General features: G+C 43.6%; 1 protein-coding gene across 3 annotated transcripts in view; it reads left to right on the forward strand.

Annotated features, from left to right (window-relative positions):
• LOC307128900 (plakophilin-4-like) overlaps positions 1-18160 on the forward strand; it is a 132762-nt gene that overhangs the window by 41328 nt on the left and 73274 nt on the right. For all 3 annotated transcript variants that reach the window (XR_013816825.1, XM_079820933.1, XM_079820934.1), the window contains one exon: positions 10594-10781. Coding sequence is in view for 2 of the 3 variants with exons in the window: in XM_079820933.1 (XP_079677059.1) it covers positions 10594-10781 (188 nt within the window). In the remaining variant the exon portion in view is untranslated. The remainder of the gene's footprint in view (positions 1-10593; positions 10782-18160) is intronic.

The following is an 18160-nucleotide window of genomic DNA, read 5'->3' on the forward strand; positions in this document are numbered from 1 at the left end:
GTTCGTAAACGTGAGCACATTACTCCAATTCTGAAATCCCTGCATTGGCTCCCCATTCATTATAGAATTGATTTTAAAGTTTTACTGCTGGTTTTTAAATCATTGAATCAGCAGCTCTGGTATATATTTCAGATTTACTATCCATTCAAAATTCTGGAAGGTCTCTTAGGTCAACCAACCAGAGACTGTTAAATGTTCCCCGGTCTAGGCTGAAACTGAAAGGGGACCGTGCCTTTGCCGTTGCTGCACCAAAACTTTGGAACAGCTTACCTGTCTATATTAGAACTGCCTCTACATTGCACGAGTTTAAAGCAAAACTCAAAACCTATCTTTTTTTCTTTGGCTTTTAATTGTAGCTGATTTGTGCTGTGTCTGGTCTGTTTTGTGTCCTAATTTATGTTTTACATGGTGCTATATTTTGATGATATTTGATATAATGTACAGCACCTTGGTCAACAATTGTTGTTTTTAATGGTGCTTTATAAATAAAGCTGAGTGTAGTTGAGAGGTGCGCGTGAATGGATGCAACAAATAAAGCAATGACCATGAATGGCTGTACAACACAAAAAACAAAACAAAAGATAAGAGCGCATGGCAAACTGCTCCTGAACGAGCGCTGAGCAGCCGCCCAGACAGCCTCTTGCTCCTTGCTTAAAACAGATCCTGTGACGAGCAACAGGGGCACTCAATTCCCAATCACAAGACCTGCAACGAAAAGAGAAAACCAAAACACCAACCAACACAACTTAACCCTAACACACCCCCCTAAAAAAAGAACTTTAACCCCCTCGGCCTCTCCCACCAAAGACTGACCCATTACAGAACGAACCACAACGGATGATTTAACATCAGGTTGTTTACAATCACGGGGGAAAATGGTTTCAATAAGTTCACATGACAGATTTGAGTTATCTTCTTTCTGTCTGGAGTCGCAATTTCATAGTTTAAATCAGATAGGGCACGCACAACAGTGTAAGGTCCCATACATTTTGCACAAAAAGGAGAGCCCATAAAGGCGACAATGCCAAAACTTGATCTCCAGAACTAAATGCTCGCTTTTCAGACTGGCGATCAAAAAGCTTTTTTATTTCATTTGCGCCTTCTCTAAATTTATCCGTGCAGCTTGACCGGCTAAAAACAAACGTCTGCGAAAACCATTGACATACTCCAGCAAACTCTGAAATAATGTAATTACAGGGAAGATCTAACCTCAATGGGCAGGTTGTTCCATAATCTTGGACCAGCGACAGAAAAAAACGTGGCCACTCTTAGATTTGAGATGCACTCTGGGAACTGATGAAAGGAGCTTATTTGAAAATCTTAGCAATAGGCTTGAATTATATGGCTTATTAAAGCCATATAACTGCCCATCCTGTAACTCAACTAAATATTATGGAGCCATACTTATTACTTGTAAGTTTTCACTATTGGTTTTCACATAGTTGTGTTGATTGCTTGGTCAGAAAACAACTTCAACTCTATTACTATTAGGGTGACCAGATTTCTCATGGTGGAATATGGGAGAGCCCCCGGCGATACCACTATACAGGTGCTGATCATATAATTAGAATATCATCAAAAAGTTGATTTATTTCACTAATTCCATTCAAAAAGTGAAACTTGTATATTATATTCATTCATTACACACAGACTGATATATTTAAAATTAGAGATGCTCCGATCAGCATTTTTGGGGCCGATCACCGATTACCGATCACCAAGATCATGATCTGCCGATTGCCGATCACTGCCGATCACAGAATGGCAGGGAAATGGGAATCTTTTATCTATAATCTTGCAGAGTTTGCACCATTTGTAGAAATTAAACTAACTCTAAATTAACTGTATTGAGAAAAAAAACTGTAGAAATAGGCTAGAGTCAAGATCTTGAAGAACCACCAAGTGTTTATTTTAGAAAATGAGATAACTTAAGGCTACAGTAGGCCATCTTTCCCAAATAAGGCAGAGTAACATAAAATTATTCCAAACAAAGAGGGGTTAGGCAGACCAACACACATCAGATCAGCTTAATGGGATGTAGCCTCTTAAAACACTGATTACATTTAATAATTAGCAGCTATATGTAAAACTTGTTACACCAAAACTGGCTACTGCCACAAAGGACAAAACTTTGGCAAGTTTTTTTTTCCCTGTTATTATGAAACGTCTGATGTAGTTGAGGAACCAACTACATCATAAAATAAAATAATGTAAGCTAGGGATGCTCCGATCAGGATTTTTGCTGCCGATACCGAGTACCGATTTCTTGTCATGGTTATTGGCCGATACCAATCCCGATTCCAATGATTCACAGATTTGTAAGCTCTCTGATCACTGTTAACCTTTTTTTCAGATAAAAAAAAAAAACTATAGATGTTGCCTTTATTATATTTTTGTTACATTTTTATGGTAATTATGTACTGTAATGTAACTTGTTTTAACATGGTACTAAATAATCACAAAAAAATATTCATTATACAGTGAACATTTTAATATGCTTTTTAAATGGGGTTTCTGCATAACACTATGCAGATCAGGATACTTAATAGGGCTGTATTTTCTAAGTTTTTCTATTTAGAGAAAAAAAAAAAAATCTGTATTTATTTTAATAATAATTTTATTTCACATCCTGCCCAATGATGTCCTAAAAACAATGTTGATATAGAAGGCTATAAACAAATACAGTGAATGTAATGTAGGCATGTATTAATAATTTTATTTTTTAATTCACTGAACTAAAAATGAAAATAAAAACAAAAGCATATTAGACTATATTTGAATACCCAATTATAATGGTCACTTTCATAAAAATATATATATACTTGTAGGTTTAAAATTCTACATATGGCACATTTATTGTCCAACAACAAATATTTTAGAAATATGTATACTTTAGTCAGAATTATTGCGTTCCTATCCTATAGCTCTCCGTCTGTTTGGCGCGGATCAGTGGCAATTTTTCCGGAATTGGGCTACTTCAGCACTGTTGCCGCGGGCTGTTTTTCATGTCCGCGGGTTGAAGAGACCCCAATTATGTGATATTTAACCCCTGGAATGCGAATTTTAGTAGGCAACCATGCCAAAAAAACCACATATTTTACCCCCCAAATGCGGGGTGGGTTTTGTTGTGAAACCTGGCAACCCTGGCGCGGCGGTGCTCGCGGAAGTCTGAGTTTTAGCGGAGATTCACATGCAGAAGGCTCGTCGTCTCCTGACAGAAAAAATGACATATTTGCATGACTTTCTAACATTTACAGAGAATACAGGAGAATATCCCTGTAAAATGTAAGTTATGCACTGAGGAAAGCACCACATTTCAAACGGATTAAACACCGCAGGTATTTATCTGTCTGTCAGCACAAGTATCTCTCAGAGCGTTTGACAGTGACAGGACAAGCTGCTTTAAACTATAATTTACGCATTAACAATATCTTACCAGTTATTTTAAAGCCCTTAATATAAAGGATGTGTCATGTTTAGGACAAATTGTATCATGCACTTTCCCTGCATCAGCTCACTCTGCGTACTTCTTTTGAACGGCGTTCGCCCATCCCTTAAGCCTCGTTCACACCGCCAGCGACACGCAGCGACAAAGCGACACGATCCCATTCATTTCAATGGAGCGCTGGCGACTTTCGGCGACAGGAGCAACAGTGACCGTTGGCGACAGAATGTGGGCGTGTCAAGCGGCACGAGACAAGCGACAAAAGTTCAGAAATGTCAACTTTACGCAAATGAGAAGCGATTTTCCCGAGCGACAACCAATAGGAGTGAAGTCAGTGGAGTGCACGTGATCCGTCTGCTGTACTGCTACTGCGGTGTCGTGTTAAGATGGAGGAGATGTTGATTTTAGCAGTTAGCAATTTCCCTGTTCTTTACGAAATGTCTCTGTGTGCATACCTGTCTATGGTACATACAGAGACACATTTAAAAAAAATGATGCATGGAAGTGTCACAGGCCGGGGTGGGCTGATGGCGCAAAGCCAGACCACCGACACCCTGAGGAGCTACCCCGCGGGACAGAAGAGGTCGGACAACAGGATGCACAATTGTAATTTTATTTATTAAAGGAATGTCTCTTTTAAAATCAAGCAGTCTCTTCCTGTGTCTCTCCAACATACGTCGGCTCTGTTCTTCCCATCCACAGGACTGGATTTCATGAGGAGGGGGACTCAATTCAGCAGTTCTGATGTGCTTCAACACAGACAGGGAACAGACGAGGATGTTAGCATTAACTCTGTATTTCGTACTCACAGGACTGGACTTCATGAGGAGAGAGACTCAATTCAGCAGTTCTGATGTGCTTCAACACAGACAGGGAACAGACGAGGATGTCAGCATTAACTCTGTATTTCGTACTCACAGGACTGGATTTCAGCAGGGAATGAACTCAATTCAGCAGCTCTGATGTGCTTCAGCACAGACGGGGAACAGACGAGGATGTGAACATTAACTCTGTATTTCGTACTCACAGAACTGGACTTCATGAGGAGGGAGACTCAATTCAGCAGCTCTGATGTGCTTCAACACAGACAGGGAACAGACGAGGATGTCAACATTAACTCTGTATTTCGTACTCACAGGACTGGATTTCATGCAGGAGATGAACTCCATTCAGCAGCTCTGATGTGCTTTAGCACAGACGGGGAACAGACGAGGATGTCAACGTTAACTGTGTATTTCGTACTCACAGGACTGGACTTCATGAGGAGGGAGACTCAATTCAGCAGTTCTGATGTGCTTCAACACAGACAGGGAACAGACGAGGATGTCAGCATTAACTCTGTATTTCGTACTCACAGGACTGGGTTTCAGCAGGAGATGAACTCCATTCAGCAGCTCTGATGTGCTTCAGCACAGACAGAGAACAGACGAGGATGTCAGCATTAACTCTGTATTTCGTACTCACAGGACTGGGTTTCAGCCGGAGATGAACTCCATTCAGCAACTCTGATGTGCTCCAGCACAGACAGGGAACAGACGAAGATATCAGCATTAACTCTGTATTTCGTACTCACAGGACTGGATTTCAGCAGGGAATGAACTCCATTCAGCAGCTCTGATGTGCTTCAGCACAGACAGGGAACAGACGAGGATGTCAGCATTAACTCTGTATTTCGTACTCACAGGACTGGGTTTCAGCAGGAGATGAACTCCATTCAGCAGCTCTGATGTTCTTCAGCACAGACAGGGAACAGACGAGGATGTCAGCATTAACTCTGTATTTCGTACTCACAGGACTGGGTTTCAGCAGGAGATGAACTCAATTCAGCAGCTCTGATGTGCTTAAGGGTTTTTATCCACTCAGTCGCCCGAACAATCTGCGGAGGTCCCACACTCGTGTGTACACTGTAAACATACTCAACTCCACACGTGAAAATATCAACTCAGCACTGCAAATCACTCCAAACTTCACAATGAATAAGGCAGTATTCGGGCTCAGATGGACACCTTGATAAATGGAATCTTCATACGCTGGCATAAAACAAGACTCTATTTCACCATCATCTCCACGTCACTTATCTTCCTCATGTAACATTCATGCCACAGCAAGTTAGCTACTTAGCTGGAAAAATCCTGCTTCCTCAGTCCCCAGTCCTTCCCTTGCGCCTTTACTGTGGCTCCCGCTGTTTCTTCCTCTTTCCCCCCACCCTCCTTCACTGTTTCTCGTCCTGTCCTGTCCTCCTTTTTCTTCTAATGTTAGCGTATTTTATGCTTCTCACGCCCCGATAATCAGTTGGGGTTTTTCTCTCACACGTGCCGGTGATTTCGCTCGATCAGCTCTCGCTGCACTTCCGCCCTGTTCGTGAGCCCGGAACCGGCCTGGTGTTGCACCGGAAGTGTTCCTCCATGGCAACAACTCCCGTGCAAAAAAGGTTCAGGCCCTGGTCACCCCGTGACAGAAGGAGGAGGGTGATCTGCTAATGACGTTTATAGGCAACTCATAGTGGGAACGCGACATGAATCTCCGGCGCTGGCGACATGCAGCGACATCATCGCTGGCGGTGTGAACGGGGCTTTAGGACCGACTGACCCGTGTTCAACTGCTGTTCACATGGAACCCTTCTCCACTTCTGCCTCAAAGCTCTTGTTTGAATATTTGCTACTACCTAGCCCACGCGTCATGTAAGCCCTCATGTGATGACGTCATCAAATTGCGATCGGTTCGTGAGATCGGCCAAGTTAGTGAGTACCGATCGAGTCATAAAATATGATTATCGGCCGATACCGATCTCTGGCCGATCGATCGGAGCATCCCTATTTAAAATGTTTATTTCTTTTAATTTTGATGACTACTGACAACTAAGGAAAATCCCAAATTCAGTATCTCAGAAAATTAGAATATTGTGAAAAGGTTAAATATTGAAGACACCTGGTGCCACACTCTAATCAGCTAATTAACTCAAAACACCTGCAAAGGCCTTTTAATGGTCTCTCAGTCTAGTTCTGTAGGCTACTGTCACAGTTGGTTCATGTTCCGTTTTCACGTTTATGTTTTCCCATTACCTTGCTTCCTGGTCTTGTCATGTGGTTCTTTGTCATGTGATTCCCATGCCCTCATGTGTTGTCATGTCATTGGCTAATTGTCTCATCATTGTTCACAGGTGCCCCTTGTCTTGTCATTAGTCTGTGTGTATTTAAGCCCTCATGTTTGCCATGTGTCTTTGTCGAGTATTGAATGTTGTTACCTGCTGTTGATGAGTTTTCCTTTGTCAAGTCTGTTTCCAAGTCAAGTCAAGTCAGCAACGTCTTTGTTTTATGTTTGGATTTTGTATATAATAAACTGCACTTGGGTTCTTCAACTTGCCTCCAGTGGATTCGTGACAGCTACACAATCATGGGGAAGACTGCTGACTTGACAGTTGTCCAAAAGATGACCATTGACACCTTGCACAAGGAGAGCAAGACACAAAAGGTAATTGCAAAAGAGGCTGGCTGTTCACAGAGCTCTGTGTGCAAGCATATTAATAGAGAGGCGAAAGGAAGGAAAAGATGTGGTAGAAAAAAGTGTACAAGCAACAGGGATAACCGCACCCTGGAGAGGATTGTGAAACAGAGTCTGGAGGAAGAGAGTAGAGGCACACAATCCATGTTGCTTGAGGTCCAGTGTAAAGTTTCCACAGTCAATGATGGTTTGGGGTACCATGTCATCTGCTGGTGTTGGTCCACTGTGTTTTCTGAGGTCCAAGGTCAATGCAGCCGTATACCAGGAAGTTTTAGAGCACTTCATGCTTCCTGCTGCTGACCAACTTTATGGAGATGCAGATTTCATTTTCCAATAGGACTTGGCACCTGCACACAGTGCCAAAGCAACCAGAACCAGTTTAAGGACCATGGTATCCCTGTTCTTAATTGGCCAGCAAACTCGCCTGACCTTAACCCCATAGAAAATCTATGGGGTATTGTGAAGAGGAAGATGCGATATGCCAGACCCAACAATGCAGAAGAGCTGAAGGCCACTATCAGAGCAACCTGGGCTCTCATAACACCTGAGCAGTGCCACAGACTGATGGACTCCATGCCACGCCGCATTGCTGCAGTAATTCAGGCAAAAGGAGCCCCAACTAAGTATTGAGTGCTGTACATGCTCATACTTTTCATGTCCATACTTTTCAGTTGGCCAAGATTTCTAAAAATACTTTCTTTGTATTGGTCTTAACTAATATTAAAATTTTCTGAGATACTGAATTTGGGATTTTCCTTAGTTGTCAGTTATAATAATCAAAATTAAAAGAAATAAACATTTTAAACATATCAGTCTGTGTGTAATGAATGAATATAATTAGAAATGCTCCAATCAGCATTTTTGGGGCCGATTACCGATCACCAAGATTATGATCTGCCGATTGCCGATCACAGAATGGCAGGGGAATGGGAATCTTTTATCTATAATCTAAGAAAATATTGATAATATTGAGAAAAAAAAACTGTAGAAATAGGCTAGAGTCAAGATCTTGAAGAACCACCAGGTGTTTATTTCAGAAAATGAGATAACTTAAGGCTACTGTAGGTCATCTTTCCCAAATAAGGCAGAGTAACATAAAATTATTCCAAACAAAGAGGGGTTAGGCAGACCAACACACATCAGATCAGCTTAATGGGATGTAGCCTCTTAAAACACTGATTACATTTAATAATTGGCAGCTATATGTAAAACTTGTTACACCAAAACTGGCCACTGCCACAAAGGACAAAACTATGGCAAGTTTTTTTTTTTCTGTTATTAAGGGTGCTCCGATCAGGATTTTTGGAGCCGATCACCGATCACAGGAAGCAGTATCTGCAGATACGATCACCGATACTGATCTATTTGAAGCCTTCTTTTTATCATGTAGAATTATTAATAGGGAATTTTACAGACATTCATTCAGGGCCTGAATTTTATTCACACCCCTTAGGTGACTCTTGTCATATAAATGCATATAATTATCTCACCTAAATATTTGATCATGCAGTGCATTTTTGTTTTTAAAGACACATTTTCAGGTAGGTCTAACATTAGTATTGAGGTAAGAAATACTAAAGACATTTAATAAGAAATCAAATGTAAATTAATATTGGTCTTCCCTGAATAAATTAAATTAGATTAATCCTTACACTTAAGGTTGCAAAAGTTAGTCATTCAAGAGCAGTGAGTGTCATAAAGGTTCATCAAACAACACAAGACAAAGAGAAACTCAGAGACAGCAGCAGTTTATTCGAAAGCTGTCACTTTAAGAGCGAACACGGATACATGCAGTTGCACAAACATTCACTCGCGAGTCACGACGGGGTATACGTGCATACTCGTCAAGACGGTAATGTACTACATACATTTGTGTGTATCTGACCATTTCAGCGCAATTTGTACTCGCAAGCTTTTTGTGAGATGGCCTGTGTTGTGTGTGTGTGTGTGCGCGCGCGCTCATGGTCTGGAGAGCGCGCGAGTGCTGAGCGGTTTGAACACTGGCAAGACTTAAAAATAAATGCAAATGATAAACTTTAGTGACGATGCGACACTTTCTCGATTGTGCAAGTGGCAAATCCTGTGTCAACTGTGCAGCTCGATTTTAGTGGAGATGCGATGCGCTGATGTGAAGCCAATTGAGCATTATGAAAGGGAGAGAGAGAGCGTGCGCACGCGGTGATTCACTCGCGCTGTTTGTGAACTTACGTCTCACAGAAAGTTTTCAAATGACTGCGTAAGTCATTTAATATAGAAATATGAATTGTACCACACCTTCAGCATTATAATTATTTTACCCGCGCCGGAAAGAGAATGAGACGGTGTCGCTGCATATCATGCCCTAGCTCTCACGGCAGGCACAGGTTTTTATGTGTCGTCAGCATGCGATCGGTTTATGAGATCGGCCTTTTTAGAGACCGCCGATCAATCATCCCAAAGCGATTATTGGCCGATAGAGATCGGTTGCCGATCAATCGGAGAACCCCTAAATATAATATACAACTTTCTCTTTTTGAATGGAATTAGTGAAATAAATCAACTTTTTGATGATATTCTAATTATATGACCAGCACCTGTATAGTTATTTGTTATTTCTATATAGAATTAATTTATATAAAAAAGTACAAGCATATTACAAACAATACACTCTAAAAAAAAAGGCTCGTAATCATAGGGGAACCTTTTTTAGTGCTATATAGTACCAATTTTGGTGCTTCAGTGGTTCTTCAGCGGTCCTTCAGAGGTGCTATATAGCACCTTAGTCAAAGAACCGGTGAAGAACCTCTGAAGAACTGCTGAAGAACCTCTGAAGAACCGCTGAAGAACCACTGAAGCACCAAAATTGGTGCTATATAGCACTAAAAAAGGTTCCCCTATGATCACGAGCCAAGAACCATTTTTGGTGCAATATAGAACCATTTTTTTTTTAGAGTGTAGGGCAAACATAATAGAGATACAAATAAAATAAACTGAATTTTTCAGGTACAGTACAATAAGTTTATTTAACATATATACACACATTTTTGTTTGATTAACATTAATGATACAGACAGGTATTTTATGCTGCTGCATCTTTAAGATCAAAGCATCCAGAATGCTTGGATCTAACAATCTCCTCCACGTTCTCTAAAGCGCTTCACTAACTGCAAATTGATAAAGAAATGTGATTGGATGGTAATTTTGTTGAACAATGAGCTTGCTTACTTTTGATAGGCTATTCTCGCATGACAGAAGACTACTACTTGCTCTATGATCATAGGCATACAATTTTTTTTGTACAGATGAAATACGGGAAAAGACATGATTTTTTCATAATAAGTCGGGACACTAAAAATAGAGCTGAGATATGGGACTGTCCTGGGAAAAACGGGACGTCTGGTCACCCTAATTACCATCCACATGCCCCCTGATGACTGTTGATTGAAAGTAAGGCCCAGATTAATTGTAAGAGAAGCAAAAGGCAGTACATTGAGTGACGAGCAGCTATGAAATGCATTATGTAAGTAACCCATCAGCCAACAAACAAAGCTTGGAAAACAAACTGGTGCTTGTCCACACAAAAAGCTCAAATGTAAAACCACCCTAAATGTAACATTTTCTAAATATTATTATTAAGTGTTTAACCTGAACTTTACTGTTTTTCTCAGGGTCTGTGGGGAACTCTCACAGTTCTACCCAGATGAACTCTGATAGTGGTTATCAAGATGCTGTCAGCTACTACAGCATTCAGACACAGGGCAAGTGTCAGCTGAGACTACAAAACTCATTCCCTGGTTCAGGAGGAAGCTCCGCACTGCAAAGAAACTCCAGGGCAGAGGGCCAGGCTGCAGGACAGGTACACTTCAGCCACCACTGAACAACTGAGCTTCAGACAATTACGCATATCCACTCCTATATCCAAAAATCTCATTACCGTAATATGTCCAGACATTTTGCTTTTATTTTTTCTTAAATTTTTGTGTACAGCCCCAATTACAGAAAAGTTTGGACATTTTGTAAAATGTAATAAAGAATCTGTTGATTTGTTAATTCTCTTTAACTTTTTTTTAACTGACAAAAGTACAGAGGAAAAAAAAATCCAACATTTTCACTGGCCAAATTAGTTGTAAATATAATCAAATTTATTTTTTTGGCTGCAACACATTCCAAATAAAAATGAAACGGTTAATGTACTGTTTTTAAACAGTACACATTCAGCAGGAATTGGTAATAGGTGAGGGTATCGTGACTGGGTATAAAAGAAGCATTCACCAAATGCTCAAGGCACCATATACTCATGGCAATGTTATTTTTCGTTCTTCGATAAGAGTAAAATGAAGTTTGAAATGCATTACCAGCTATATACTGTTAGCGAACAGATGACGATGCCCACATTGCTGAGAGCAACAGTTAGATTAATATGCAAATATGTGCTGCACGCTTTACTCTCAAGAACAAAATAAACAACAAAATTGAGGAAACAGCAAACATTTTTTTAACAAACCATAAGAAAAGCATCTGATTATCATAGCAACGTGGATATTTTTGCACAAGCTTTGCAATTTCTGCACTTTAGTAAAGTCACATCACGTCACATTTATTTACAAAGCACTTTTTATACAATAGATTGCTTGAAATCAAGCACCTTTACCGTATCAAACATGAAAATAAGTGTCAGTGTCTCATTTCATCAGAAGTACAACTTAATTTTCAACTATACAGCAGCTCTCCTGTGTGTTCATGTTTTCACTGGTGGATGTCTGACTTCGATGGAGAAAAGAACCTGGGAAAAGTTCCATGTGAAAGAAGGGAAAGCCTCCGCGTGCAGCTTTCTGTTACTTAATTGCCACAGACCAATGGTTGTACAAAGGTGTTTACCAGCCGTAACAAACTTTTCCAGAAAGTTCGCTTTTGGAAGCGGTTTCAAACTCCTAAAACAAACTCCAAACGAGGTTTGTTTTGGCCTGATTTTGTTTGAAATTACATCACATCAGTTTGTTCTTCCATTACGCTTAAAGTATTTTGGGGCCTTCAGTCTTTGTAAGCAAAGATGGTTCAAGGCTCATACTTTGTGCCGAATTTTAAACAATTCAAAAACCACATTTCTCAATTCAAGATTGCAAAGTATTTAGGTCTTTCACCATCTACCATACATAATATTTTGAAAGATTCAGGGACTGAGAAATCTCTCTGTGTAGGGTAAAGCCGTCATAAGTTGTCATTAATGTCAGACTGTACGATAGTTGAGGCGTGGTAAAACAGATGAACGCAAGAAAACTCATCTGGAGTTTTATATCATCAATGAATGACGCGTTTGGTGACAGTGAGCTGCATTACACGCCGGATTGAAATGGTGGCTACAAAGAAATCTCTAGCGCTCATTTTGGTCTTCACGAGTTCACACTTACATATAATTTGTAGAGAGTTAATTGAATTGCGTATTTGGCGTGCTGTCCGGGGGGGAGGGCTTCGAGCTCGGACTTCGGCCCGAACCCAGAGTACCCCCCGTATGTAAGTAGTTTAGAACTAAAAGATAGGGCAAGATGTGGAGAAGGGGTGGTGGAGGGATGCTGAAAAAACTGTCAACAAAATGGAGGTAGGACGGCTGCGTATATATACCTCTTTGTTGATTAGCTGAGTACTCTCCACCTGTGTCAATTATCTGACATGTTCCTCCCGAACCTCGTTTAGTGAAACAGCATTTCACGAGTTCACACTTACATATAATTTGTAGAGAGTTAATTGAATTGCGTATTTGGCGTGCTGTCCGGGGGGGAGAGCTTCGAGCTCGGACTTCGGCCCGAACCCAGAGTACCCCCCAAAAAGCTAGTAAGCATAGGACAGCCGCCTGCTAATTACCCCCCAAGAAGTGCCGAGCTTGGCGGCTGGCATGAGAGAGGGGCCTGGTTGTTTGACCGGGAGGGCCCGTGAGCGGCTTGTGTCACGGATGGGCGGCCCTGTTGGTTCAGGAATCGCACGGTTCTTGGTGAGAGCCGGGTGTGGTCTTGTACGTGGGAGACCGACCTTTCTTTGCTGTGTAGAAAACTGCCCACTTCTCGCTGTGTGAATTTTTTATCCTTCCTTGTTGTGTTGAAACTGATCCACTTTTCACTGTGTGGAAATTTCCGCTGCCTTACTGCGTGGGAACGTTCACTGATTCACTGCGAGGAACGTACTGCTTTGCTCTGTGGAAACTTCCACTGACTTCTTGCGTGGAACTTTCCACTTCCCTGCTTTGTGGAAACGTTCTGTTGGTTTACTGCGTGGAAATGTGCCACTTTTTACTGCGTGGGAACTTTTTGCTGATTTCCTGCGTGCGCTGATTTATTGCCTGGAAACGTGCCACTTTTTTGGCTGCGTGGAAGGCTTTCCACTTTCTGGCTGCGTGGAAGACTTTCCACTTTCTGGCTGCTTTCCACTTTCTGGCTTCGTGGAAACTTTCCACTTTCTGGCTTCGTGGAAACTTTCCCCTTTCTGGCTTCGTGGAAACTTTCCACTTTCTGGCAGCGTGGAAACTTTCCCCTTTTTGGCAGCGTGGAAACTTTCCACTTTCTGGCTGCGTGGAAACTTTCCACTTTCTGGCTGCGTGGAAACTTTCCACTTTCTGGCTGCGTGGAAACTTTCCACTTTCTGGCTGCGTGGAGCTTTCCACTTTCTGGCTGCGTGGAAACCACTTTCTGGCTGCGTGGAAACTTTCCACTTTCTGGCAGCGTGGAAACTTTCCACTGACTCGCTGCGTGGAGACTTTCCACTGACTCGCTGCGTGGAGACTTTCCACTTTCTGGCAGTGTGGAAACTTTCCACTTTCTGGCAGCGTGGAAACTTTCCACTGACTCGCTGCGTGGAGACTTTCCACTGACTCGGTGCGTGGAGACTTTCCACTGACTCGCTGCGTGGAGACTTTCCACTGACTCGCTGCGTGGAGACTTTTCCACTGACTCGCTGCGTGGAGACTTTTCCACTGACTCGCTGCGTGGAGACTTTTCCACTGACTCGCTTCGTGGGAAACTTTCCACTGACTCTGGAAAGAACCCGGGAAGAACGTAAGACTCAATGTTTGCTGGACAGGAGGAAATTCCCCAGTAAATGCCCTAGAGGATTTTTAAGCAATGAGAGTTTGGTGAGCTTTTTTGATGTGGAACTGGTTGGTCCTGATGTAGCTCTGAAAGGCATCTGAGGACCATCTCCCGAGAGCTTGGATCTGTTGTTGGGAGAGGCCTTTTTGAGCTGCTGATGTTGCCGCCCCAATGCGGAAAGAGTGGCTTGAGTAGTTCGTTGCTGAGATGCCTGCCTGTTGGAGAACGGATTTGAGGTGCTTCTGAAACCAAAAGCGCGTCACGGGTTTGTTGACTTCATCTGTAAACAGGGGTTCCATGGGAGATTTGGCCTGAGATTTTCTCCATTGGAGGTATGCCAGAACGGACTGGTATGGTTGGATTGGTGATGGAAGGTTGAAAATGTAGATGAAATGACCTTTTTTGGTTTGGTCAGTCTTACTTTGTTTGATCAGGTATGATATTGTTTCCTCGTCCATGGCTGTTAAGTCTGAGATGGTGGGGTGGATTTTTGGGTCGAATTTGGATGTAATAGCGAGCTCCGAGCATCTGAGAAAACCGAAAAAAGCTAGGATAAACATGGTGTCGAGTGTTCGGGCGGTATTTCTGGGCTGGTAGCTTGTACGCAAGGTGTGAATGCATTTGGTGAGGATGTCTATCGTTATTGGTTGTCTTGTGTCAGGGCGGGTGGGCTGGGATCTTTGGATCCCTTTGATCAGTAGAGAGGTTTGAGAATTGTTTATCTCGGGCGAGGGACCGCCGTGTAATAGTTTGTGAAAAAACTGAATGCCACTCAAGTACCCTTTGATAGACCCGACTTGGAGGTTTTTTACGGTGTTAAGGTGAGAATGAGGTGATTGAAAGGAGAGAGAAATCGGGGAACGGCATATTATACGAGTTGTGGAATGCTCTAAAATTTTTCCAAGCGGTTATGTAGGATTGGAGGGTCCTGGGAGAAACTGCTTGGAGAATGGTGTCTAACGATGCGTTGAGGAGAGGTTTCAAGGGGTGGTTTATGGGAATATCAGTTCCGAATAGCGAGGTACTGGAGTTGGGAACTGATCCGCCTCTGGAGACAGCGTCCTGAATTTCTGAAACAGAAAACGAGACAGAGAGTCAGCGATTTGGTTTTCTGATCCAGGTACGTGTTTAGCTATCATGATGAATTGGTCGCAAGCTGAAATCCATGTGAGACGCCTTAGAAGTGGCATCATGGCAGGTGCGTGTGAACGACCTTTATTTATGCAATGCACTGTTGCTTCGTTGTCGCTGTGCACTAGAATGCTGCTAGCGGCCCATTCTTTTCCCCACAGAAAAGCCGCTACTACGAGAGGGTAAAGCTCAAATAGCGCTGAGGACTGTGTCGTGTCCTGGAGCTGTGGGGGCCATGGAGAAGCGAACCACCGACCTTGGTAAAACCCCCCAAATCCAGTTGAGGGGGCGGCGTCTGTGTACAGTTGGATATCGATTGGGGACAAGACGAGATTACTGTAGAAAAAGGATAGGCCATTCCATTGGTTCAGAAACATTACCCATAGCCTGAGTTCGTCACGACATGCTTGAGTTATTGAAATTTGGTCCTCTAGCGAGTGGACAGAGGACGCGAGTGAGAGGAGATGCGATATGAAGGGGCGGCCTTGTGGAATGATGCGCATTGCGAAGTTTAAATGACCGAGCAGAGATAGGAGTTCACGTTTTGAACACTCGGTTTTTTCTAGGAGACTAGATGAGACGAGAATTATTCGGTCGATTTTCTCTTTGGGCAGGGATGCCTGGAATTTGTCTGAATCTAATTTAATCCCGAGGAACTCTATGCATGTGGCGGGCCCCATGGATTTCTCCTGTGCAATGGGGATTCCGAGCTCAGCAAAAACTTTTTGCACTGTGAGGATATCAGCGGCCGGGATGGCATCGGGAGGCGAGATAATTAGAAAATCATCTAGAAGGTGGATGAGGTGGGGAATGTCATAATTGTTTGACAAGATCCAGCAAACGGCTTCTGATAACATGTCGAAAATTTTAGGGCTGCTTTTGCATCCAAACGTTAAGCGTACTGCGAAGTAGTATTTCCCCAGCCATCGAACTCCGAAGAGGTGCCATGAATCTGGATGGATGGGCATTACTTTGAAAGCCGATGTGATGTCGTTTTTTGCCAGCCATGCACCCCTTCCTGCGATTTTGATCATGTTGATTGCCTGATCTATGTCGTGGTATTTAAGCGAAAATTCGTTGAGGGGAATCAAGCTGTTTATGCTGGGGAATGGGGAATTGTGCGGGGCTGACAGATCGATTATTAGGCGTTTTTTACCTGAAAATTTTCTTGTGGCCACGCCGATGGGGCTGATACGAAACATGTTAAATGGGGGAATATCGAACGGCCCGATCATGAAGCCTGACTCGACTTCTTTTTTAATCAGGTTGTTTACTACTTCTGGTTCTGAGAGAGCGGATTGAAGATTGTTGCAAATGGTGTTTTGTGAGAGCGGGCATTCTACTCCGGGTTTAAAGCCATTTTTGAGCCCTGACAGCAGATAATTGGTAAAACTGGCATCTGGGTGATGAGTTAGTTCTAAGTCCAGGCGTGAAATATTTACTGGAGTCGATAAGTAATTTTTTGATTTTTTATTTACAGATTTGTACATAGGACATACAACACGGGCGTGAGCCCCGCCGCAAAAAGAACAAATGTGCATAAATCGGCAGCGCTGTCTCGACGGTGGCGGTGGCTCAGCCCTTGGATTACCCTCTGTGGCTTGGAAAGGAACATTTGTTGGAGGATAGAAGGGAAAAGAAGGATGATACTGTGATGAGAGTGTCACATGCCTGTCCTGTCTTGTGTGCACATGTGGGTTTTGTTAGTGTGGCCATGTGCCTCTGTCATTGTTTGATCCCTCCCCCTTGTTATCTGATTAGTGTTTGATTTCCTCCACCTGTTCCCTCCTGATTCTTCCCCTTTATATAGTTCCCATGTGCTCACAGTCTTTGTGGTTACGTTGTTATGTCTACGTCTCCCGTTTTCCCCCGTGATTTCTTGTGGTATGTTTTTTGTGTTATTTTATGTTTTATTATGTGTTTTGCCCCCTCGTGGGTTTTTGTTTTGTATTTATGTTTGTTTTTGTTAATAAATCCTCTATCTGCACTTGAGTCCTCGCACCTCAGTTTTCTTTCAGCGTAACGTGACAGAACGTAACCACCACTATGAGGGCTCAGCAGAGAAGGAGGTCACCGCAAGGACCTTCCTCTTTTGTCTCCTGTCCCCTCTGGGACCGCATAGTCCAGTTCAGTTCCCTGAGCACTATGCGGCAAGAGGGGACTGAGATGAGAGAGTTTGCACGGGAGTTTAAGAGGGCTGCTAAAGGACTGGGATACAGAGATGAGTCTCTTAAGGAGCTCTTCAATTATGCCCTCGACGAACCATTTGATTGGATCATAATGAGAGCGCTGGAGGGGACAACATTCGAGGAGGCGGTGGATTATTTCACTGGCCAGAGGAAAAGGGCCCCTCCCCTGAGTCCGGTGGCTCCATTTCCGGTGGTTCCTGTTCCGGTGGACCCAGTTCCAGTGGTTCCGAAACGAAGGAGGAGGAGAAAGGTTCCCTCCATCCCGGTTCCGGCGGACCCTGTTCCGGTGGTCCCTGTGCCGGTGGTCCCTGTGCCGGTGGATCGTGTTCCGGCGGACTCTGTTCCGGTGGTCCCTGTGCCGGTGGTCCCTGTGCCGGTGGTCCCTGTGCCGGTGGTCCCTGCGCCGGTGGTCCCTGCTCCGGTGGCCTCCACTCCAGTGGTCTCAGCTCTGGTGGACCCCCTTCCAGTGGTCCACGCTCCGGTGGTCCCCATTCTGGTGGATCCTGTCCCTGGGGTCCGTAAGCGGAGGAGGAGAGGGAAAGCACGCTCCGTGACTGTTCCGGTGGTCCCTGTGCCGGTGGATCGTGTTTCGGTGGTCCCTGTTCCGGTGGATCGTGTGCCGGTGGTCCCTGTTCCGGTGGTCCCTGTTCCGGTGGATCGTGTGCCGGTGGTCCCTGTGCCGGTGGATCGTGTTCCGGTGGTCCCTGTTCCGGTGAATCGTGTTCCGGTGGTCCCTGTGCCGGTGATCCCTGTGCCGGTGGTCCCCGTGCCGGTGGTATCAGGGAAGGCAGACTCTGCTGTGCCGGAGGTGCCGATCGGGCGCCCCGCGCCGCCCCGGC

Source organism: Gobio gobio (genome assembly GCF_949357685.1).
Source record: "Gobio gobio genome assembly, chromosome: 7".
NCBI classification, from domain to species: Eukaryota; Metazoa; Chordata; class Actinopteri; order Cypriniformes; family Gobionidae; genus Gobio; species Gobio gobio.